The following is a 25,456-nucleotide window of genomic DNA, read 5'->3' as shown; positions in this document are numbered from 1 at the left end:
TCGTGATATTTTTTATTAATATTTGAAGCCTATCCGGCTCACTAGAGTCCGATAAGCAATAAAAAAAATAAAATTTTCAAAAAATATTAAAAATAAAAAAATAATTAGATTAAAAATAATAAACATAATCTAAAGTTAAGATAGAATTTAAAGAGAGAGAGAGAGAGAGAGCGATTGCATAGGCGGCAAGAGTGGGGAATGGTTGGCAGGGGTCGCCAATCACGGGCGAGGGCCAGCCATCCCCTAACCTCGCCGCCCGTGCAACTCTCGTTTTTTATTTTTTCCAACATATTTTTAGTTTTTGCGAACCACATGAACTGATCTTTTTAAAAAAATATGTTAGATTAAAATTTTAATTATAAATGCCACGTAATTAGTTTAGCTAGAATTTCTCCAATTATGAATGCCTCGTGAACTAAAAATGTTTCTTATGTGTAGAAAATCTGCAAAATCTACCAAACGAGATGATTGGGTCGGTTCCAGGATGAGTATTAGAACTTGCAGAGTAGATTTCAAGTTCCCAAAATCTAAAACCGGTTGGTATACGATAGGTTCCAAGGTCTCGGCTGATACCACCGTGCACCATCTACATTGTTTGCAAGGTTCCCTATAGAAAGGTATAAGGCACCATACATAATGTTCGATAATTAAAGTACATGCGTATTAAATTATCTATTGTTTTTTCTTTTCCTTTATGAAATTTCACTTTCAAATGTGAGAATGCCCTATTTGATCAACACTCTCAAAGCCCATTAAGACAAATCCCCAACTCCATTTCAAACGCCCTTCGTAAGTGAAGGGCTTGACTATGTCTACGATAAAACGTTTTGGTTCATGCTCTCCGAAACTTTCATGTAAAACTTATATATTTACTTACTATCATTTAATATAACATTTATGTGAGCATTTTACTCCGTCAAATTCATTACTCCTTCCCGTTAATTTCCAAATTCACATAATGTCGCATAAATTGAGCTCCGCTGCTATGATGCTTTAACATGGATGACAAATTAGCAAGTGGGGCGTATTGTCAGAGGTTGTTTTGTAAGAAGTTCAAATAACAATTACAATTTGATTTACAGTGGTCTCAGTCTTATGAAGTACCATGGCCCCAAAAAAAAAAAAAAAAACATTACATGAAGTACCAGGAGAGATACTATCTCCTACATATTGTATCCTCCAACGTGTAAGACAGATTTTAGATTTTTTTTTTTACAGTGTTTGGATTGTCTAGTAATTAGATTTTATTCTTTTCCTTGATTTTTGTGGGAGAAAATAGCTAGGAAATTAATATCTTTAATGACAATTGCAAGACCGCCTCTCCGTTCACCATCCCGACCACTTAGACCCGCCACCCTCAGCAAAACCAGGAAGTATTACTCCATCTACTTCTTTGCTAGTGGCGACCATTGCTCTCAGGGTGAAAAAGTAGCTGTTGTAACATTAATGCGAAAATTTACAGTGTCTTGCAATTTAAGTCGATGCAAAACCACTAGAGAAATAAGTGTGGAATCATAAAGGATATTAGAGATTTACGTGGTTTGGTCCCTAGTATCAGTACCTACTCAATGGGAAGAGCCAGCAGCAAATCATCCACTAATAATCGAAGAATTAGAGTTATAATCATTCACACACTTGAGTGTTTTCCACATCTAAATTAAGCCCAAATCCACGTTGTGCAAAAAAACAACTCAATCAAATGTAGAATTTACAGCACAAATCTTCCATGTGTCCGGAGTTTTCTTATGTACGACCCAAAGAGACGCTCCAATCTGTGCAGCTCAATAAAGGACTTCAATATGTGGCTGAATTAAGAGTCTCTCCTGTGCAGAAAAAATCTCGAGTATTTATAGATTGACAAATTACTGAAGATCTCCTCCCTTACGCGACTTGAACAAAGACGCCCATGTTCCGTACACGGACTCAAGCTCGAGATATAATTTAAGAGCAGCGGTCATCATCGGTGAAACTTCCGATGGCCCGACCTCCTGTCCAGCTAGATTGGCCACCGGCTGCCCCAACCACCAGCGCCAGCACATCTCCGCCCCTATCCGGAAGCGAGGCTTCATCTCCAGGTGCCACACTGCTAGTCTTGTTCATGTCCATTGCCATAAGCTTATCATGTCAGTTCATAAAACATGAGGATCGTTATTTCCCCAAGATATAGGAGGCTTTCTCTCACAATTTCGGCATGATTAACACAATGAAAATTGATCGGACTTATAATAGTTCATAACTTTTCTTGCAAAATATGTGGTTCTCTTACGAAATTCCGAAATCCGGCTCTATTTGCAGTTCCTATGAAGACAAAGACTATTGACAGATTTTGAAGCAGCAGGAGAGAAAAACTCGCATACTGGAAAGTCAGAAACACAGCATCACTAGGAAAAAATTCCTCTCTGGCATGGCAAAAAAAATCCCAGCATCGGAATGACCAACAGGCTAAGCGGGGTAAATCTTGTTAGGATTAAAACCCAAGGAATAAACAGTTCAGCGAGGAATTTAAAATGACAATGATTCCGTGAACTCACTCTTGCAGACTACATGAATTTAGCTTGAAAGAACCCGACGAATTCTAGTTCAAGAGCACCATGATCCAGCAGAATGATCTCTCTCCTTTGCCTCTATGCTTTTGCACTTTGCCTCCCGAACCATCCTTAATAATCCACATGTTAATAATTAAATTAGCAGTCATACAAGAACAGACAAAAGAGAGAATTACAATTCAAATATCGCAGAACAATAGGAAAAAAAAGAGAGCCAATTCAAGCAATCGGGAAAAGCAAGCAAAGTTACATCATTCTTGGCATTACTAAAGATAGAAAAGCTCAACTCACCGCGGAAACAAAATAAGAACACGTTATAATAATTTGCGAGCAAGCACAACCACCTTAAAACACAGGATTTGCAAAAGCATTTTACAAAAAGTCACGCTTGTGACGGTCTAGTCCTCCAACGAGAGCTGCCAGTTACATTCCTACCATGATCAACAGAGTTTTCATTCCAACTAAGAAACATGAATCACTCGGTAATGTACAAAGAAGAATCACTCACAGATGATTCACCAGGACCGCTAGCTTCATTCCCGCCATTTTTGCCTTCATAGAGGTTGATGTTCAACTGTATCGGGGTTTTCAAGCACTATAGGTCATGTAATATTCCTAGGGAAGTGTAACGACGGATGCCCAAAATATCAAGGCTTGGAGTGATTCTCACGGTTTGCAGCTTGGAATATCCTCAGCTTCCTTAAACTTCATAGATTCGGTGATTGTTCATTCGATCTTGCGCCCAGAATTATCCCAATCTCTCAAGTATTTTGATCTATCATAGCCTTGAATTTTGACTAGGTTCTCGTAGCTTGCAACACAGAATTTCCGCAAATATCTTAAAGTTGACTACCACTTGATTGTCTAAGGATGTGCACCCAGGAATATCCAAATTCTGTAAAGATTTTAACCCATCAAGACCTCGAATTTCAACTAGGTTTGTGCATCCTTGCAGCACGGATAGTTGAAAGATGCTTCAAATTTGAAAGGTTGAGTGATTGTCTAAGGGATGTGCACCCAGAAATATCCAAACTCCGTAAAGATTCTAACCCATCAAGACCTTGAATTTCAACTAGGTTTGTGCATTTTGCAGCACGGATAGTTAGAAGATGCTTTAAATTTGAAATGTTAAGTGATTGTCTAAGGGATGTGCACCCAGAAATATCCAAATTCTGTAAAGATGCTAACCTATCAAGGCCTCGAAATCCAACTAGGTTCTTGCAGTTTGCAGCTTCGAGTGTATGCAGATTTTTTGAATTTGACAAGTCCAGTGATTGTCCAAGAGACGTGCACCCAGAAATTCTCAATTCTTTCAACAATTCCGATACATCAAGGCCTTGAATTCCAACTAGTTCTTGCAGTTTGCAGCTTTGAGTGTCTGCAGATTCTTTAACTTTGACAAGTCCAGTGATTGTCCAAGAGACGTGCAGCCGGAGATATCCAAATCCTTCAAGGATTCCGATATATCAAGGCCTCGAATTTCAACTAGTTTCTCGCGGTTTGCAACTCCGAGCGTCCGCAGATTCTTTGAATTTGACAAGTCCAGTGATTGTCCAAGAGACATGCACCCAGAAATTGACAAAGTTACCAAGGATTTCAATCCATCAAGGCCTCGAATTTCAACTTGGTTCTTGCAATTTGTAGCACAAAATTCCCTCAAACTCTTTAAATTTGACAGGTCCAATGATTGTCCAAGGAATGTGCACCCCCAAATTCTCAAAGTTTTCAACGATATTAATCTATCCAGGCAATTTGTAAAATGCGATTCCCTCACACACTCCAAACCTGAAAGGTCTTGAGATTGTCCAGCGGAAGTGGACTCAGAGATGTCCGACGTCGGTGAGGATTTTGATCCACCAAGGCATTCAATTTCTGCTAAATTTTCGCAACTTCCAGCGATTGTTTCCCGCAGAATCTTTGAATTTGAAAGATGTAGCGATCCTTCAGGCCGAGATACCTTTGCGCTCGTTAACTTGGAAGAATCTGGGAGCGCCTCATCAATGTGTAAGCCTCTCGATGACTCCAAGGATTCGACCGCCCCAAGCCAACATATCTTAGGGCATTCCCGTACCTCTAAGTGGGATAGGGACTGTAAACCTTCCAAGCCGGTGACTTCTGTTAACTCAAAGCACTCCTCGACAACCAATTCAGACAAGCGCTTCAAGTTTGACAAATTCGTCAACGCCTTCAATTTTCCGCAACGTGTAACCCAAAGTGTTGATAGTCCAACCGGAAGCTCTGTGAGACATTCAAGCCGACTGCATCTAGAAAGAGTGAGGTTGTTGAGAAGGCTCAGTTGGTAAGGATGTGGCAATGACGGACGCCACAGATCTCCCAAGTAACAGGGCAGTTCCGGTATTTCCTGAAGCTTCTTGCACTGTCGAAAGCAGAGGAGTTCGAGAGAAGAGCGCTTAGAAATGCTTTCTGGCAAGCCCGAGATGCCCGACCCGTCTAAGTCAAGCTCCTTTAGCGAAGTCAGTTGGGCTATAATACTGGGTAGTCCTTCCAGATTTTTGCATCGCCGAGCTATCAACTCTTGGAGTTTCGCCAACATTCCAATGTCACGAGGCAATTCTGTTACGTGGGTCCCACTAATGTCCAAAATCCTCAAATTCTGCATATTCACAATGCTTTCGGGCAATTCCGCAATTGCTGTCCATTCTAAATACAATTCAATCAAAGACGTGAGGGAGCATATGGAGACCGGAAGTCGAGCAAGTTTACTGCATCCACTTAGGTCAAGGACAGAAAGAGATGCTAGATGTCCTATGGAGCTCGGTATGCGGGCCAACGATTTACAATCAGAGGCATTAAGAGTCTCGAGCTCTTTCAAAGATCCAATTGATCCAGGTAATCCTTCAATCCCTGAATATGATAGGTCTAGCCGAGTTAGCGACACAAGAGAGCCCATGGATTCCGGCAGTTGAGCAAGTTTTTCACAACGCCTAGCACTTAGATTCTCCAGCTTCGTCAAACAACCTCTCGAAATAGGAATCTCTCGTATGGCAGTACGGTCTAAGATAAGCTCCCTCAAATTTTCCATTTTACCTACTCCAGCCGGTAGCTCCTTCAATCCACAACAACCCTGGACATTCAAGGAGACGAGGGTCTTGAGGTCTCCGATAGAAGAATGAATCTCTTCCAGCCTCCTACAACTTGCAAGAATCAAAATCTCCAAGCTTTTGAAAGCGGACAAGTCAGGAGTTCCTTTTAAAGAGTGGCACCACGTGAGATTGAGAACTTTGAGTTCAGTTGCCACCTGAAAGAAAGAAAGAATACCTCATTTTGATTGGACCACTATAACTTATGATTTTACACTGCTAGTGTGTTATTTTTTTTTCCTATGGACTTTTGAAAGTTCCTCAAAAATATTCATGCTCTGCTACTCTCTGACAGTTTCTCATTTACTTTTAAGTGTTTCTTTCAGTAGAATTTGGGTACACCATTGTATAAATATTTTTTAAGCATATCCATTGTGAAAAGAATGTTATGCTAACTGCATTTAGTTATGGATAACTACATTTTTTTTTCAGAGGAAAAAATATAATTGGTTTTTAAAAGTTATGGCGATGCCTTGTTTTGTTGATTAGACATAAAGGAAATTTTATCATGAAAAAAGCAGATGAGAAATTCAAATGGAAGAGAGAGTCATTCACTGGGCGCCACTTTTCTTTCAATAATATGAAATTAAAGAGAAGCAATTTTTAAGTTTTATATGTGCAAGATTTAAAAAAAATGTTAGGTTCGAAAGTATTTAAACGTCACTGGAAGGATAATTTTGTAACTCTTGTTAGATTAATAGCTTATGAATGTGTTATACGGTGATTTCAATAATCAACATTAATAAATAATTAGTTAATGCGTGCAAGAAGTGAGAGCAATTAATAAATGATTTCTGTTTCTCTAAGATAAAATTGAATTTAGAATTTTAGTATGTATACTATGTACAACACAAGCCACTGTGACGGAGTTTCTGTTTCTCCTTGAAACTATGAAAGAAGATGAACATAGACATACAACAAGAATCGTTAAAAAAAAAGACATACTTTTTGCGTGGGGAGAAATTGAAAAAACAAAAAAAGAGAAGACCAAAAATCATTTAAAAAAAATCAAAGTAGGCACAAATATTGTAATTATAATTTTAATAGATGGTAATTAGTATGTTTAATGTTAAGCATGACTGGTTAAGATTTTAAAGGGCATAAGCTTCCCAGTATATTTAGGTGCCTATAAATTCCTCTTATTTATAGAGGAAAGTCCTTCATTTGAGGAAGGCCATTAAAACCATTCCAAAATAAAGAAGGAGAACTTGGTGCAATTGGACCATCGACAATATGTAATATTCAACAATACATATGTCTTCTCTATATCTTACCTTGAGTGGACCCCATCCTCCCCAATTCTCCGAAATGTGGCTATACGATAGATTGAGCACGACTAATTTCTTCGGATGAAAGTTGGCCGCTGCGAAATCTGACGGACAATACGGCCATTGGAGCCATCTTAATTGAGGAAGCAAGTTCTGGAAATCTCCAGTGAAATTCACACCATCCATTTGAATGAACCTCAAGTTGGCCAGCTCTTTAAATTGTTCAGCCGTATAACTTCTTCCCCTATCAGAATTGTAAAGACAAAGGGCTTCAATCTTTCTAGTACCCTGCAATTAGGAAACATTGCAGACAGTTAGCTTTGAATTATAAATCATATCACATAAGATATGCCATTGAGTTGTACGTCTATATTAAGTAATGGTTACATACATATCTCATAGCAATTGAAACAAATAAATGATGTAAATGTACTAAATATGTGCTAAATATCACCAAGAGGTGATCCATGTAGAAATATATATATATATATATATATATATATATGGTCATGTGGTGGTCAATACTTGACATATACAATATCCATAACACATTTATGTAACATGATAGACCATATTTAACGCATGATTATATCAATGCTAACTAAATATTTGCTAAATAAGATGCTCACTAAGGGTTGAACAATTTAGAAATAATTGTAATCACATAATAGCCTATGTTTAACAAATAAATGTCGGAAGGGGATTGATATAAAACTTATCGATGGTCGAAAAAAATTAAGTATTAGCAAATGCATAGGAAAAAATCATAAATTATAATGGAAAGTCCATAGAATGAAAAGAACAAATGTGTAGATTGACAACAATCTTTCCGTCGGACAAGAAAGAGAAGATGGACTCACATTCATTAATTATAGAATGAAAAGAAAAAATGTGTAGATTGACAACAATCTTTCTGTCAAACAAGAAAGAGAAGATGGCCTCACATTCATTCATTAAGATAAAAAAAAGAAAACTCTTGCCTTGCTGTTGTCAAGCACATCTTCGGCTTCCATATAATTCCATAATCTACTGTGCTTCGAGGCTCCATTGGCTTTTTTTTGACGAACAATCTCCCTTCCAAGATCTCTCAATTGATCATGCATCAATAGATTGCCGTCTTTGTCAATTTTAATTAGGGACAAAAGACATAATAGTTCAATCTCCTTCGCCGGAAAAAAATCACAGGCATCCCACATATAAATCGGACTTTGTTTATGCCATCCAATAAAAAAACATGCAATATCCAGAAATATCTGTTTGCCCTCACGATTTAATGCATCTTAACTTATCCTCAACTTCTCTTGCACTTTCTCGTGAGGCATTTTCTTTAATTGCTTTAATGTATCTTTCCATACTTTTTTTCCCTTTCTATGTAAGAACGAACCTATAACTTCAAGAGCTAAGGGCAGCCCCCCAGTAGTTGATACAACATCAGCAGAGATATCTTCATAACCGCTCTCAAGAGAATCCTTTCGAAAAGCATGTCTACTGAATAAAATCAGTGATTGAGCCGAAGCCAACTCTTTGAGTTGGTAGATGTGGCTTACCATAGCCTCCTCAAGAATACCCTTGTTTCTAGTTGTTATGATGACCATACTACCAGCTTCAAACCAACTACTATCTCCGGCCAAATAATTCAAGTGAGTACGATCATTCACATCGTCAAGGACAATGAGGACTTTCTTACTTGTAAAGCGAGACCTTATGACAGCGATTCCCTCCTCGGCATTAGACACGTCATATCGACTTCCTAGTATATCGCGAATGAGCTGATTTTGCTGGCATTCAATACCCTTGCGTGCACCTGTTTCTCGAATATCTGTCAAGAAGCTACGATGTTTGAAATGACTAGAGAGATTGTTGAAGAGGGCCTTTGCTACAGTTGTCTTGCCGATGCCGCCCATTCCCCAGATTCCGATAATCACTGTATTTGTAAATTTAGCGTCTATCATGCTCATAATCTCTTGCACACGATCATCAACTCCAACCAGCTCTTTGGGAATAGTTATCTGAAAATTTCTATTTAATTCGCTGATGACTTTCCCCACAACAATCTTAACCAGTGTTGCTTCATGCCTATCAAATAACATATAAGTTTGAGTATAGGATGGCAAATAGTTTAAATCAGTTTTGAAAAAAAAGATCTACTTGTGGCAAATTAAACAATATGTTGGTGGAGAATAACGTACCCATTATCAATTTCCTCGGATTCCCAACCTTTCAAGGTGCTGACTTCTTCAAGTGCTTTCTCCCATTCCTTCACAATATTTTCGTCCAATTTCTCTCCACGTGCATTGATAGCATTTCCCAATCTCAGACGCCGCACTTGTGAGGGTTTCACTTTGTAAAATATGGGCAGCACTATTTGTCCTTCGCTTTTCCTGCACTTCAACATCTGAGTTAGCTCGCGAAGGCACCACTTGCTGGAAGAGTAGTTCTCTGAGATAATCGGGATTGAGATCTTGGACTGCGTAATACTGCAGAGAAGCTCCGGACCAATCTCCTCACCCACACGGAGCTCGTTGTCGTCTCTGAACACGTGAATTGCTGCATCGTCAAGACTCGTGTAGAGATAATCGGTGAAGCCTTGGCGAGTGTCTTTCCCTCTAAAGCTCAAGAACACTTCGTAATTGTCTCCTTTTGGCTTTTTGGTTCCGCCTTCATAGTCACCTGCACTAGGAGAGGTCAATGAGGAAGACGCCCTGTATAGCGGATCTTCTGCTGAAGGAGTGGGTTCTTCTCTTTCCATCTCGAGAGAATTGGTGGAGCAGATGCTACAAAGCCAGTAAAAGAAATTGAGGAAGACGCCCACCATATCGGATCTTCTTGGCTCGGCGTTCAAAATTCACCTAAGAAGGCGGTAAAAGAGATTGATGGGAACAGAGCCTCAAAAGAAAGCAGGAAACAGAGAGGAGAAATATGGAACCCCAGACCTGGGGATTGCAGAAACGTCTCCCGGAGCTCGATCCGGAAGTCATCAGAAGAAAATAGAGCGAGTCATGGATTACCTGAGGAATGCTCAGACAACACAATCCACCCACTGCTGTGATCTCCAGAGATTCACAAAACACTCTGTTCGGCGTGCTTGAACGATGCTTCGCTCTTGCCGTCCAACGATTCAAGACTCTTCACGCTAAATCGAACTGCTGCGACGGATGGTGATCGGAAAGGAGAACTAGCAGCATAACGCGGAAGGTGCTTCTTGACTTGACTTAGACTTGCTTTTTCTGCTAATAAAGAAATATAAGAGAGCAAAAATTTGTGCAGATGCTCCTGGATGTAACGCACATGGGCCAACGACAAAAACTTATCAATCGGCGGATTATATGATTTTTTTTTTTTTTCTTTTTTTTTTTTTTTTGCAAATCAACGTGGCTTTTCAAATAATTTTTGAATCCCGAACAACATCCGAAATTGGTTGAGCGACTTTTGTGGAGAAGACTCGGTCAACGTGCTCCCCGACCCACTAGTGGCAATTGGAGTTCATGATTAAGACTGACCGAGGATGTACTGATTCAACGGCGTAGATTGCTGGATAAACCATCTAAACAAGAAGAGTCCACATCGGAGACGTTGGCTAAAATTGACATGGTGGACTGACTAAGAAGTAGCTTCTTTTTCCTTGGTCGTGCGCCGCGAATTTGCACGCAAACGGGTCGCGATTTTGCTCAAAGAAAATGATGTTATACTTAATAATTGCAAAATTTGTTCCATTAACAAGAAGCAGATGTAGTGGTAGTTGTTTGCTTTAATTTGTAGTCTAGCTCTCTATAAAATAAAATGGAGACGTTTAAACTTAGTTTTATTGGGTATACATTTGTTGTCGTCCAATTATAAATTCAAAAATCGATGGTTCCACACTTGTAGACTGTGTTGCCATCCACATTTGAAATTCAAATTAATAACTTATTAAATTTGTGACTCAGCCCCCACAAAGTTGCTATCTTTTGAGCAGTTCATTAATGGGAATTAATCAAGCACAAAGGGATCGTCTTTTGCCATTCCGCAATCCAAGATAAGCAACACCCAAAAAATACGTGCTTAGTGATTCCTCTGTTTTCAATCAAAGTTTGCTCTGTTTTTCATCACTTTAGATTTCAATCCACGTCCCCTTTACCAACTTTTCCCACGTCAATAAAGGCCATCGAGCAACAATGCCAGTTGTTGAAAAAGACAGACACACACCCAACTCGACACAGCCCGCACAAAGTTCTCGTCTTTTGAGCATTTCATTATCGGAGTTAATCAAAGCAACAACAAATGTGAAAACACCAAAAAGCAAGCAAAGCAAAAGCAATCCCCCAAACATATAAATGTGGACCCAAATTTGTACTGCAATGAAAGAAAGCCGGAACCAATTAGGAAGTACACATCAATACGTGCTTACTAATTCCTCTGTTTCCAAATCAAAGTTGCTCTGTTTTCATCAGTTTTAATTTCAATCGAGAATTAGAAGCAGAATACCCAATTTCCAGAAGCTCCCTAAGAAAGGAGAAAACAGCCATAGAGTTCCAAGACACGCAAAAACAGAAGCACATATTAATGGCCTTACCCAAATTCTGATCAATATCATCCCCCCTAGAAAACATGTTACCGAAATTGCTTTTACAAATTTTAGATTTTTCTTTTGCTTTTGTTTTTCGGTAATGAAAGGTTTTTACAGTGTGTTTCGATTCTAGTAAGTCCAATTTATTTTTGCTTCGGGTTTTATTATAATTTTTAAGCAATTTGCTCCGACCATTTTACTCTCTATCACTTATAAGTTTAATCAATCTCGAGCTTTAGTGGCCAACAAAATCAATCTCAAGTTTCTGTTTTTTTAATGCCGATGATCTTCCATCATTTTTGCAGTGTTCAACTTCAACTCGGGGAGTCACACATCGTTGCAAATGTGTCAAAGGGTGACGACTGCATTGCCGCTTCTCCGTCCTCGAAACGCCGGCGGGTATTAGGTTGTTGGAACCAGAAGAATAATTTAAAACCTTGGAAACTAGGGAAAAGAGCACAATAGAAAGTGGAGGGAGAGCTTCTTACTGAGAATGCGGTATGTGGCTTTGCGCTTTGGCTTGATTTACAACTCATGATTACATTCCTTTATTTATGAATTGGATCTTACAAAAAGAATTGAGAATTAAACGAAGAAAACATAACAACCACAAATCATTAATACTAAACACCAAAACAACTTAATCTGTTTAGGAAAATGTAGCCACTTAAAGTCTTCATGCCTCTCTTTAACGCTTGCAATCTTCTCATCCAGCAACTGATGTGCCCAATAATCAATTTTGTATTATTCCAATAGCCTCACTCAAAATTGATTTTGGAAATCAACAACACCAAGCATCATCTATAATTTTTCGAACGAATCCGCCATCAATGGTTTAGTCAAAATATGTGCAATTTCATCTTTTTACTTGCTCACGAATATAGATCACTTGATGTCAATGTGTTTGCTCTTGCCATGAAAAACATGATTCTTAGATAAAGCCATAGCCTATTTATTATTGTCCATATTTTGGTAGGACATGTCTATTCATGCATCAATTCACATAGCATCTTGTGAAGCCACATGACATGTCGCCGAAGCTAACGCTAAGTATTCTGCTTCAGTTGTCAAGAGTTCAACGACTTGTTTTTTTTTCGATGACCAAAAAATCACTCCTGGTACGAAAAAGAAAATGTTTCCAAAAATACTCTTTCGAGTCTCGACATCACCAGCTCAATCACTATTTATGTACCCAACCAAACTAAAATTGTCGGTATAAGAGTAAAAAATTCCATGATCACAAGTTCCACTAACATACCGCAAAATTTTTTTTGGCATCTATAAATGTGATTGGTATGGTTTTTCTGCCTACAAAATATGATTTCTTTTGCACAACAGCATGGCTTTTTGAAATTATTATTGAATCCCGAGCTATATTACTAATTGGTCGACCGACTTTTGTTGAGTAGATCCGGTCAACATCGCTAATAAAAGAGTACTATCGAACTCGATTAATTTATCTGTAACCAGTTGAACTTGATTAATCGTTATCCTATTTCGACTGATTGAACAAGAGGAAACGGCACCATTTCGGTCAGACTTGCATCGAGAGACTTCAAAAAAAGATGCTTTCCACTCTATTTTGTCACTTGCTGTTGTCGATCCTCGGACACATTCGAGACACAAAGCTCTTTGGCTTCACGCCGAGCTATGAGGTACACCGAAATGTGGAAGCATGGTTATTTAATTAGTCGACTCGAAAGTTATCGAAAAAGTGATGCTCACGGGCTTCGATGACATAGTGTATTGCCTGCAACGGATATTATCGGATGCATCGAGGTCATAATGAGCCCCAGTGCACCACAATCTTAATATCACGTGGGTCTCGTGTGGGTCCCATGAAAATTAAATGTAATATCTTATTTAGCAGATTGAAAATGACGTTATACTCAATAAATACAAAAACTTCGTAACTAATGATAAGATGTAGTAGTTATTTGCTTTAATAGGTAGTCCTTTTTTTTTTGGTCGAACTTTAATAGGTAGTCTGATTGTCCATAAAATGGCGGTCTTTAACCTACTTTTAAAATTCATACGTTTCAGCCATTTATAATTACAAACTTAATGATTCCATAGGTGTGAACTGCATTTCGAAATGTGCGGCATCAATATTTTGAATTAAAAACGTATTAAATTTGTGGAGTACCAAATCTTTTTATATCAAAATAACACTTCATACACTTCCTCGAAATACAAGAGAGGATCAATGCGATTCAACCGCAAATCAAGACAAATCCCGAAAAACTTCAAACCAAAACAAGCTCCGAAAAATAAGAGAAATCGTCGAAACAAAATTATAGATCACAAGCTCAAAGAGCATATCTATGATTTTCTTCACACCAAAATCAACGGCTAACCACCGAATCCGTCTTTAATAATGAGCACACAATAAGATATCCATTTATTGCTACGGCTTTGCTCGCCTAGCATCGGCATCCCTAGCATCATCACCGAGCGGAGTAAAAAGGTTAAATGAGCGTAGATCCGACATCTAGAAGAGCGAAATCTTCACGAAGCTCTTTTGATCTCTTTTGAAACTTGACTTGTTCACCAACGAAATCCGAGAAAAGCTAAATCCCAACCACATACACTCAAAAAACCCAAATCTAGACTAGAATGGGAGATAGAAGCTTTAGATCTAGACTAAATAGAAAGAGAACATCTCCCAAACAGAAGGAAAGTAAGAAAAGGAAATAGAAAATCAAAGCAATCTAAAAAGGAAGAGATCTAACAGAAACTCCCCCCTCAATAGAGGTTGAAAAAGAAAGGGTGTGAAAATAAGAGGGAGAGAAGAGAAGAGGAGAGAGTTTGAGTTTGAGTTAGATCTCTCCCTCCCTCTCCTTTTTTAGACTGTTTGGGGGCTAGGTTCTTTTTGAGGGTTTTGTGGAGTACTAAATTGATAAATTAAAACTTGGTTGAAAGTGTGCAACTTCTTTCTTCGGATTTAATTATTTGTGATTGGTTAATTATAATTAATTCGAGGAGGGATAATGAAGTGACCGGGACGGAGGCATGATAACTATGAAATAAGCATGGTGTGGCATGGAGAAGCCTAGTTTCGGGAGAGATTTATTTTGGAATTAGATTTTTATCTTGAGTAATAAACTCATCACAGTTCCTCTCGACTCTCGCATGTCGTCTAACTAGTCTATCAAAACTGGAATGACTTTCTTATTCAATGTGATTGACTAGTGCTCGTTAAGTATTGGTTAAGGAGATCTAATCATGTGAATCTCATATGGGCCGTACATTTCCAACGTCTCTCTTTTTTTAACAAGAGTAATGTGCACCAAACTTCATGCATTTGATTACCGTTCTATTCATCTCATGAGAATTGTGATGTACACGAATACAAACTACTAAAGAAAGAAAGAACAAAAAGATTGAGATGGGACCATTAATATGTTGGGGATTTTATCCCTCTAAGGGTGAATGAGAAGGAAATGTGGGAGTCCCACATAGGATGAAAGGTAGATGGGAGATGGGTTTATTAAGTGGAACCTCACAAATGGGTTTGGGCCCCAAGGGGCACCCCACTTTTGTGGAGGAGGGAGGACCTACACAAATGGACTTCGGCCCGCGCGCGCGCCGCCGGCTCGGTTCGGTTCGGGCCCGGGCCCGGGCCTGGGTTCTCTTATTCCATTTAATTTTTTATTTGCCCATTTGTTTATTTTACTGAATAGACACATAACACAACCGTTGGACATTCGTCCCGAAACGAACAGATGCGTTCGTTCGGAAATTCTTTTGAAGAGTTATGTCCGTTCAAGAAGAAGTTATATTCGGTTATGTTAACCATCATCCGGACCCAAGCTTCGTGCCTCTTCGTTTTTTTCTCAAACTTTCAATATAAATAGTCTTCGAAGCGCTTTCATTTTTAAAAGTAACTTCATTTTCCCGAAATCTGCACCCTCATTTCCCATTCCGTGCGCTCCTGTTCCACAAAGTTAAGTTCGCCGGAGCCCTTTGAATAAGTGCCGATTCAAAGGGACGCGATCCGTTCTATCCCGGGAGACAATTGTCCGACGTCCTCGGGTACCAAATTGAGGGGACAAATTTGTCTTAAGGACACAGCGAATTCGTTGGGCTTGGATCAATATTCTGATTGCTGCGTTTGCTTTTGAATCAGGTTAGTAATTTCGATTTTGTATGTTCATTTTGTATTGTACTTTCGATATATATATATACGAACATGGCAGACAACAATCTTAAGACAAATTTTGTTTTCGTTCATTCATGATCATTGTGCTTAGTTCGTATAATATTTTTAGTGAAAGTATTCTGTTCAACCGTTATTGTGTCGTGTGCAAAGCCTGTTGTATGATATTTTTTGTTGAAAATATTCTGTCCTCCATTACTATATCATGGAAGTTCTGAATCAGAATTAGTGCACATATGTTTTGTCGAAAATTCTATTGCATCGTTCAATATCAATCTATTTGTTTCTCATTTTGTCTTCAACGTATAATTCCTCATTAGATTGATTTTCGTTCCGGTGAATCTCTGTTCTCGTGCACTTAACATATTAATAGTCCATTGTCACTTAGTTCAATTCTTGCCGAGCAACTAACATAATCACGGTATTATTTTTCTGTTTTGTGCCGAGACTGTTGCTTGTTTATTTTGTCGGCACTCGTTTGTGTTTTATAATTATCATTCTGTGATTTGTTGTATAATAGAAATGGCTTCGACTTCGACTCCGGTCAATCCTATTCCGAATCACGGAGAAAAGCCAGAAAAGTTCAATGGTATAGATTTCAAGAGATGGCAACAAAAAATGTTGTTCTATCTTACGACATTGAACTTGGCAAGGTTCCTCAATGAGGATGCTCCTAAGTTGGATGAAGGAGAGGTAGACAAGGAAAGGTTTGCTGCGATAGACGCATGGAAGCATTTTGATTTCCTGTGTCGCAATTATGTCCTCAACGGTCCGGATAATACACTCTATAACGTCTATAGTCCACTAAAAACGGCTAAGGAGTTATGGGATAGTCCGGACAAGAAATATAAAACCGAAGATGCCGGACTGAAGAAATTCATTGTCGGTAAATTTCTGGACTTCAAGATGGTTGATTCAAAGACCGTATTAAGTCGGGTTCAAGAGCTTCAAGTGATTATGCATGATATTCATCTTGAAGGAATGACTCTAAGTGAGTCATTTCAAGTGGCTGCCTTCATTGAAAAACCTGCCACCGTCTTGGAGAGATTTCAAAAATTATCTCAAACACAAGAGAAAGGAATTGTCACTTGAAGACTTGATTGTTCGGTTGAGGATAGAGGAAGATAATAGATCTTCCGAGAAGAAAGTTGGAAAAAATCTGGAGGTCTCAAGGGCCAATGTTGTCGAAGAAAGATCGAATCCCAACAAGAAGAGGAAAATGCCTACCAAGTCTGGAGAGGGATTCACCCAAGGTCCGAAAAAGTTTGTTGGCAAATGCTTTAACTGTGGAAAGCCTGGACATCGAGCCAAAGATTGCAGAGCCAAGAAAAGACAGAAAACTCAGGCAAATGTGGTGGAAGAGATTTCCAATGGTGTTGACGATATCAATCTGACTGCTATGATATCCGAGTGTAATATGGTGGGAAACCCCAAGGAGTGGTGGATTGATACTGGAGCAACTCGTCATATACGTGCGAACAGATCGATGTTCTCGTCCTACACAACTGTGGGGGGTGATGAAAAACTCTATATGGGTAATTCATCAACCTCTAAGGTTGAAGATGTCGGAAAGATTGCTCTGAAGATGACATCTGGAAAGATTGTGACACTAAATAATGTTCTGCATGTGCCAAATGTTCGCAAGAATTTAGTGTCCGGATCTCTCCTTAGTAAGAATGGCTTCAAGTTGATTTTTGTATCCGATAAGTTTGTACTCTCCAAAAATGAGATGTATGTAGGAAAGGGTTATCCGAGTGATGGTTTGTTCAAGTTGAATGTAATGACCGTTGTAACCAAAGATGATATGAATAAAGTCGCTTCTATTTATGTGTTGGAGTCTCCTAATATTTGGCATGCTAGACTAGGACACGTTAACTATAAGTCGATAAAGAAATTAATTAGTATGGGACTATTGCCGAAGTTTGATTGTCCAAGTGAAAAATGCCAAGTATGTGTTGAATCTAAGTTTTCTAAGCCTCATTTCCATTACGTAGATAATAGAGTTACAAAACCTTTAGATTTAATACACACAGATATTTGTGATATGAAAGCAATACCTTCTAGAGGCGGTAAGAAATACTTTATCACGTTCATAGATGACTGTTCGAGATATTGCTATATCTATCTACTTAGTAGTAAGGATGAAGCTGTGAATGCTTTTAGAACTTATAAATCCGAGTTGAAAATCGTTGAATAAGAAAATAAAAGTGTTAAGAAGTGATAGAGGAGGTGAATATGAATTTCCTTTTGAGGAAATTTGTACTGAGTTCGGTATCGTTCACCAAACTACCGCCCCTTATACACCGTAATCGAATGGTGTGGCGGAAAGAAAGAATCGATCATTAAAGGAAACAATGAATGCATTGTTAAACAGCTCTGTTTTACCGCAGAATTTGTGGGGGAAGTCTGTCTTGACAGCAAATCTTATTTTAAATAGAGTACCCCACAAAAAGACAAAACAAACTCCCTATGAGAAATGGAAAGGCAGAATGCCTAACCTGAATTATCTTAAAGTGTGGGGGTGTTTGGCTAAGGTTGCGGTTCCTAAGCCTAAAAAGGTTAAAATAGGACCAAAGACTGTTGATTGTATTTTTATCGGATATGCTCAAAATAGCAATGCATATCGTTTTCTTGTTCATAAATCGAGAGATCCCGATATACATGTTAATACGATCATTGAATCAAGAGACGCTTCGTTCTTTGAAAATATATTTCCATATAACATAGTATATGAGCCAATTGAAAATAATAAGAGGTCTCGAGATACTACATCTAGAAGTGATCCAATGGAGGATGAACCTAGACGTAGTAAAAGGCAAAGGACTTCTACGTCTTTTGGACCCGAGTTTCGACATATTTGTTAGAGAATGAACCTCGGACATATAAGGAAGTCGGGACATCTCCGGAAGCCTCGCTCGGAAAGAAGCTATCAATAGTGAAGTTGAATCCATCTTGTCAAACCATACTTGGGAATTGGTTGACCTTCCTCCTGGCAATAAACCATTACAATGTAAGTGGATATTTAAGAGGAAAATGAAAGTAGATGGTACTATTGATAAGTATAAGGCTGGGCTTGTCGTAAAGGTTACGCACAACGTGAAGGTTTGGATTATTTTGACACTTATTCACTGTCACGAGAATTACATCTATACGTATGTTAATTGCTATATCAGCCTTATATAGACTTGAAATTCATCAAATGGATGTCAAAACAGCTTTTCTAAATGGGGATCCGGAAGAAGAAATATATATACAAGAACCTGAAGGGTTCATTGTTTCGGGACAAGAGAATAAGGTATGTCGGCTTATCAAGTCACTATATGGCTTGAAACAAGCACCAAAACAATGGCATGCTAAATTCGACCAAGTTATGTTGTCGAATGGTTTCAAGATTAATGAGTGCGATAAATGTGTATATGTTAAGAACACTCATAATATCTTTGTCATTTTATGTCTCTATGTAGACGACATGCTTATAATGGGCAGTGATAGTGAGGTCGTCAAGACGACCAAACGCATGCTCACAAGCAAATTTGATATGAAAGACATGGGGGTTGCAGATGTTGTTTTAGGAATTAAAATTCTCAAAACATCCGAAGGATTAGCACTATCACAGTCTCACTATATAAAAAATATTCTTGAAAAGTGCAAGAATCTAGACATCGTACCCGTAAAGACTCCGATAGATATTAATCTACATCTTTCAAAGAATACCGGTGAGAGCAAGGCCCAAAATGAGTATGCAAGTATACTAGGCGGTTTAATGTATGTCATGAACTGTACTAGACCGGACATAGCTTGCGCGGTAAGCAAGCTAAGCCGATTTACAATTAGTCCAAATGAAAATCATTGGAAAGCTATGAAGCGTGTATTGGGCTACTTGAAGCATACTCAAGATTATGCTTTGCATTATACAGAGTATCCAAATGGTACTTGAGGGATACTGTGATGCAAATTGGATAACCGGCACTAAAGACACAAAATTGACAAGTGGATATGTATTCACACTTGGTAGGGCAACGATGTCATGGAAATCATCCAAACAAACTTGTATTGCTAGATCAACTATGGAATCAGAATTTATAGCTTTGGATAAAGCGGTGAAGAAGCGAGTGGCTTGAACTTTCTGGAAAATATTCCTAATTGGCCTAAACCAGTGCCAGCCGTGTGTATACATTGTGATAGTCAAGCGGCAATAGGAAGGGCAAGGAATGTCATGTATAACGGTAAGTCTCGACATATACGTCGAAGACATGATACTGTAAGACAACTTCTTTCTAGTGGAATTATCACAATTGACTATGTGAAGTCAAAAGATAATATTGCGGATCCATTAACAAAAGGCCTAACTAGAGAGATAGTTGTGAAAACATCGAAAGGAATGGGTTTAAGGCCTATAAATAAGTCCTCGTAGCGGATACCCTACCTTGTTGATTGGAGATCCCAAGATCTAGGTTCAAAGGGACAACCAAGTTATGAAGACGTGGCAGAGTACTTGTAATTTATTACTCATTCCTAGATGAAGACAATACTAATATGTGAAGGTTAAGCGAAAAACTTTTAATGATTCCGAATTGAGTATATGATATACTATATGTTCAGAAATCACCTATGTGAGTGTGAAGTGAGGGCCGCTTCTGTGAGAATTGGAAAGGCCGAATTCTCTAAAACACTCATGAGACCAGGCGGTGTTCATGGCCAAAACGAACACAACGGTGAGAACTAACTTTGTTCGAGAGAAAGTTATGTGATTTTTATTGTCTAGGCTTACACCAAAGGTCGACAGTTCAAAGACATCAAGTCTACTGATTGACCGAGTAAGTCCGATAAGTTTCACTAAGGAAAGTTCAAAGTTTCGGACTACTTATCCCGATGTAACTATTTCTCAAGGAATAATCGCACATTGCATTTCATGCATATACGAAGAGTCATGATATCCGAATATCTCATTCATGTGGGGGATTGTTGGGGATTTTATCCCTCTAAGGGTGAATGAGAAGAAAATGTGGGAGTCCCACATAGGATGAAAGGTAGATGGGAGATGGGTTTATTAAATGGAACCTCACAAATGGGTTTGGGCCCCAAGGGGCACCCCACTTTTGTGGAGGAGGGAGGACCTACACAAATGGACTTCGGCCCACACGCGCGCACCGCCGCCGCCGTCCGTCCGGCCGGCTCGGCTCGGTTCCGGTTCCGGCCCGGCCTGGGTTCTCTTATTCCATTTAATTTTTTATTTGCCCATTTGTTTATTTTACCAAATAGACACTTAACACAACCGTTGGACATTCGTCCTGAAACGAACAGATGCGTTCGTTCGGAAATTCTTTTGAAGAGTTATGTCATTTCAAGAAGAAGTTATATTCGGTTATGTTAACCATCATCCGGACCCAAGCTTCGTGCCTCTTCGTTTTTTTCTCAAACTTTCAATATAAATAGTCTTGGAAGCAGTTTCATTTTTAAAAGTAACTTCATTTTCCCGAAATCTGCACTCTCATTTTCCATTCCGTGCGATCCTGTTCCACAAAGTTAAGTTCACCGGAGCCCTTTGAATAAGTGCCGATTCAAAGGGACGCGATCCGTTCTATCCTGGGAGACAATTGTCCGACGTCCTCGGGTACCAAATTGAGGGGACAAATTTGTCTTAAGGACACAAAGAATTCGTTGGGCTCGGATCAATATTCTGATTGCTGCGTTTGCTTTTGAATCAGGTTAGTAATTTCGATTTTGTATGTTCATTTTGTATTGTACTTTCTCTATATATATACGAACATGGCGGACAACATAATATCGTGATTTTGTGCATGGCAACTTTGCAATTCTCTTGTTAGCCATATGACGCAAGTGTTTTAATGTCGGTAATTAGCGTTGCCGGTTGTTCGAGGGTGGAGGACGAAATCTGGTTGGAGAGGGAGAGGCCAAGTAGGGGAGAGGGAGGATCGGCCGGGCAGGGGTGGGTCTTGCGGCGGAGGGGATGGTCTCGAGCTTGTGGATGGTAGATTTGCCAGCGGGAACGACGTGTGAATGCACCGAGAGTGAGATGGTTGAAGAGAGCCCCAACAAGATCTAGGTGTGAGAAACTAACCAGCCTCTTTCGATGGAGAGTAAGGTACCCATTATCGGTTTTCTCGGATTCCCATACTTTCAAGGTGTTGATTTCTTTGAGCACTTCTTCCCATTCCTTCACAATTCTCTTTGTGTGCATTGATAGCATCTCTCAATCTCCCCATACGATGTTGCAATTGCGAGGGTTCCACTTTGTAAAATATGGGCAACACCATTTGTCCTCCACTTTTCTAGCGCTTCAACATCCGAGTCAATTCGCAAGGGCACCTCACTTGTTGGAAGAGTAGTCCTTTGAGATAATCGGGATCGAGATCTTAGACTATGTAATACTAGAGAGAAGTTCCGGACCAATCTCCTCACTCTGAACTAGACTTGTCAAACAGATGGGTTGGGTCAAGTTTGGGTCCGTTTATAAATGGTTCGACCCAAATTGACCCATTAACCTATTTATGACTCATTTATGCTTAATGCCAATTTATTAGCCCATCTTGGACCGGACCCATACCAGATTCATGCCCAACCCATACTCGACCGGACTCGTATTATTAAAATATTAGTATATTTAATCCAATCTAAGGAAAATTACTTTTTATAAATTTTTGAAATAATTATGTTACTAAATCATTGTGGATAATTTTTTTTATTTTTAATGACTTTGACCTGATTTAACCTGCTTTGCTCCCATGGTTTTCGCGACATGATCGTTGTCCCCATGTAAAAATTCTGTTCAAAAAATAGAGAAAATAGTTTTTATGGGTAAAAAAATGAAAATAACTGAAGAGGTGCACGTCCCTGTCTCCTCTTTTGTCCTTTTCATTGGTAAGACTCTCTCTCTCTCCATACTGCAACTTTTCTTCATTCCCTTTATCTGCTTCTTCTTCCGCGATGATGCCCGACCTTTGGGGCAGAGCTCTCGCGTCCATGGCCACTAAAACTGAGCTTTGCTATAGAGCTCCCTTGGCCATAACCGCCATGGCCAAGCTCCGCTGTGGAGCTCACGCGGCTGGTCAAATTCACCTTCTATTAGGTGGGGAGCTACTCGAGGGCGGCCCACCAGAGCGCCGCCTCCTCGTTGCGAATTCTGTCTCCGGCAGAAGAGGCAGAGGGGGAAAAGATGGTCTCATCCGAGTTCCACGTTGAGGTGAAACAAAAAGTAAAAGAAAGAAAAAAGAAAAGTGAAAAGAAAAGTAAAAGAAAGATAGAGGCATTAAGCGGATTGTCTTAAATGAGTTATAAATGGGTTCATAATAGATCCATTTACAACCCACTTATTTGGGCTTCTTAAATGAATTATCTTATATATTAATTTGTTAAGTTTGTTATGACCAATTTATGATCCATTTAAATGCTTGTGAGTTATTAAATGGATTTTGAACCCATTTTGACTGGTCCACTCTGAGCACACGAATGCTTGCATCGACAAGGCTAGTGCAGAGATAATCGGTGAAGCCTTGGCTAGTGCCTTTCCCTTTAAAGCTCAAGAGCACTTCCTAATTATTTCCTTTCGGCTTTTTGCTTCTGCCTTCATAGTCACCCGCACCAGGAGAGGTCGATGAGGAAGACGCCTTGTACATCAGATCTTCTGAATGAGTGTTGACAGAATTGGTGGAGCAGATGCGACAAAGCCAGTAAAAGAATTTGAGGAAGACCCACCATATCGGATCTCTCTGTTCGGCGTGCTTGAACAATGCTAAGCCCTTGGCCAAGGCTTGGCAACCCCTGATGGCCATGCCCCAACACCGCCGACCATTGCCGACGATGGTGGGGGCGAGGGCTTGTGAATGTCATTGCCACCTGGCAACCAATTTTTTTTTTTCTTTTTTTGTTTAAAAAATTAAGGTTTTTTTGTTAACTTTTAAGCTTATTTTTAATTTTATTTTACATAAAATTTGCATTTTAAACGAACTTAATTTTTATCTAATTTTTAAATTTGATTTATTTTAAAGTGTAGAAGTCCTCGTGGTAGCCCACGTGGATTTATTTTTTTAAATATCATTTTAAATTAAAAAATTATTATTGATGACACGTAGCAGTTTTGGCTAGAATATTTGGTCGAAGGCACAAAAATGACCCTTTTGTCTCCGATTTAGTACTGAAGTGATCCGGCGGAAACTTTTGGCACCGAAATGATCTCCGTACACAACTTTTGGCATTAAAAGTGTCCTTTTTCGGGAATCCCAAATCTAAGAATTTCAAAAATGCCATGGATTACACTATGTTCGGCGTGCTTGAACGATGCTTTGCTCTTGCCGTCCAACGATTCAAGACTCTTCACGCTATATCGAACCGCTGCGACGGATGGTGATTGGAAAGGAGAACTAGCAGCATAACCCGGAAGGTGCTTCTTGACTTAGACTTGACTGGCTATTTCTGTTAACAAAGAAAGATAGAGAAGAAAAAGTACGCAAAACGGACAAGAGCCAACGACAAAAACTTACCAATCGGCGAATTATGTGATTTTTTTTTTTTTCTTGCACATCAACATGGCTTTTTAAATTATTTTTGAATACTGACAAAAAAAAAACCTATTTTTGAATCTCGAACTACATCTGTAATTGGTCGAGCAACTTCTGTTGAGCAGACTCGGTCAACGTGCTCCCCGACCCACCAGAGGCAAGTAGAGTTCATGACTAAGATCAACCAAGGATGTACCAATTCAACGACGTAGATTGCTTTGAAAAACCACCCAAACAAGAAGGGTCGACGGTGGAGATGTTAGCTGAAATTCTCGTGGTGGGCTGGCAAGCAACTTCTTTTTCCCCTCGTCGTGCATCGCAAATTTGCATGCAAATGTGTCGCGAATTTGCTGAATGAAAATGATGTGATACTTAATTTGTTTCATTAACAAGATGTAGTAGTAGTAGTAGTAGATAGTCGTTTGCTTTAATTTCTAGTCTAACTCCCGATAAAAAGGAGATGTTTGAGCTTACTTTTATTTAGTATACAATTGTTTTCAGCCATTTATAAATTCAAAAGTCGATGGTTCATTTGGAATTCAAACTACATAACCGATTAAATTTGTAGAATAACAAATCAATAAATTAAGACTTGGTTGAATGTATGCACCTCTTTCTTCAGATTTTATTTTTCCGTGATTCCCATATGCTCACGGGTCACTCATCACAGGCCCGGATAGAAAATCGGATCATATTATTCTCATACACACTTTGCTCCTCAGGGGTTCGTGCAGAGTCCCACACCACCAAGTTGTTGCCTTTTGAGCAGTTCATCAATCAGAATTGATCTAGCATTCGGTTCGCTATTAAACCAACACTGCTGTGAAGAAAATGAGAGAAAAAGCAACATGGTAAAAGAGACCGGACACTCAACATAGACTCAGCCCGCACGAAGTTTCTGTTTTTTGGGCAGAGTTCATTATCGGAGTTAATCAAGCACAGGAGATCATATTTTGTCATTTCTTTGTCAGACCCGAGGAGGGAGGAAAATGAGAGGAAAAGCACCAGCGAATATGAAAGCGCCAAAAAGCAAGCAAAGCAAAAGTATTTAGTTAATTCAATTGAAGTGGGAAAAGTAAAAGGAAAATTTCTCAAAAGGAAGTTAGAATAGATGTTACGAGAGAGCTTCGGATGTCAGCCACCACCGATTGAAGTTGTTTTCAAATAAAGACATAAGCAAGTTCAATCCGTCAAGCATTCCCACTCTTCTTTCTCAGTCTCCATCCAAAGCCATCATCAACCTCTTCTCTTTAGCGTTAATGTGAAACGCAAATTGGCCAAAAGAGAAACATGGGGAAAAGCTTGAAGCACCAACCC

At 39.2% G+C, this 25,456-nt stretch overlaps 3 protein-coding genes across 6 annotated transcripts in view; all 3 read right to left on the bottom strand.

Annotated features, from left to right (window-relative positions):
- The window catches only part of LOC115726777 (disease resistance protein L6-like), a 46,517-nt gene extending 38,165 nt beyond the window's left edge, over positions 1-8,352 (bottom strand). Inside the window, exons 1-2 of the mRNA XM_048281954.1 lie at positions 7,896-8,352; positions 6,922-7,203 (exon numbers count right to left, since the gene is read on the bottom strand). Of these exons, the coding sequence (XP_048137911.1) occupies positions 6,922-7,203; positions 7,896-8,111 (498 nt within the window). The 5' untranslated portion in view covers positions 8,112-8,352. The remainder of the gene's footprint in view (positions 1-6,921; positions 7,204-7,895) is intronic.
- LOC115726773 (disease resistance protein L6-like) overlaps positions 1-10,230 on the bottom strand; it is a 40,546-nt gene extending 30,316 nt beyond the window's left edge. Inside the window, exon 1 of the mRNA XM_048282585.1 lies at positions 9,924-10,230. The gene's annotated coding sequence lies outside the window, so the exon portion shown is untranslated. The remainder of the gene's footprint in view (positions 1-9,923) is intronic.
- The window catches only part of LOC115730993 (probable inactive histone-lysine N-methyltransferase SUVR2), a 58,311-nt gene that overhangs the window by 13,204 nt on the left and 19,651 nt on the right, over positions 1-25,456 (bottom strand). The window lies entirely within an intron of this gene.

The sequence above is a fragment of the Rhodamnia argentea genome, chromosome 7 (genome assembly GCF_020921035.1).
Source record: "Rhodamnia argentea isolate NSW1041297 chromosome 7, ASM2092103v1, whole genome shotgun sequence".
NCBI lineage: Eukaryota > Viridiplantae > Streptophyta > Magnoliopsida > Myrtales > Myrtaceae > Rhodamnia > Rhodamnia argentea.
The sequence above is the reverse complement of the archived record's forward strand: the minus strand, read 5'-3'. Positions and strand labels throughout refer to the sequence as shown.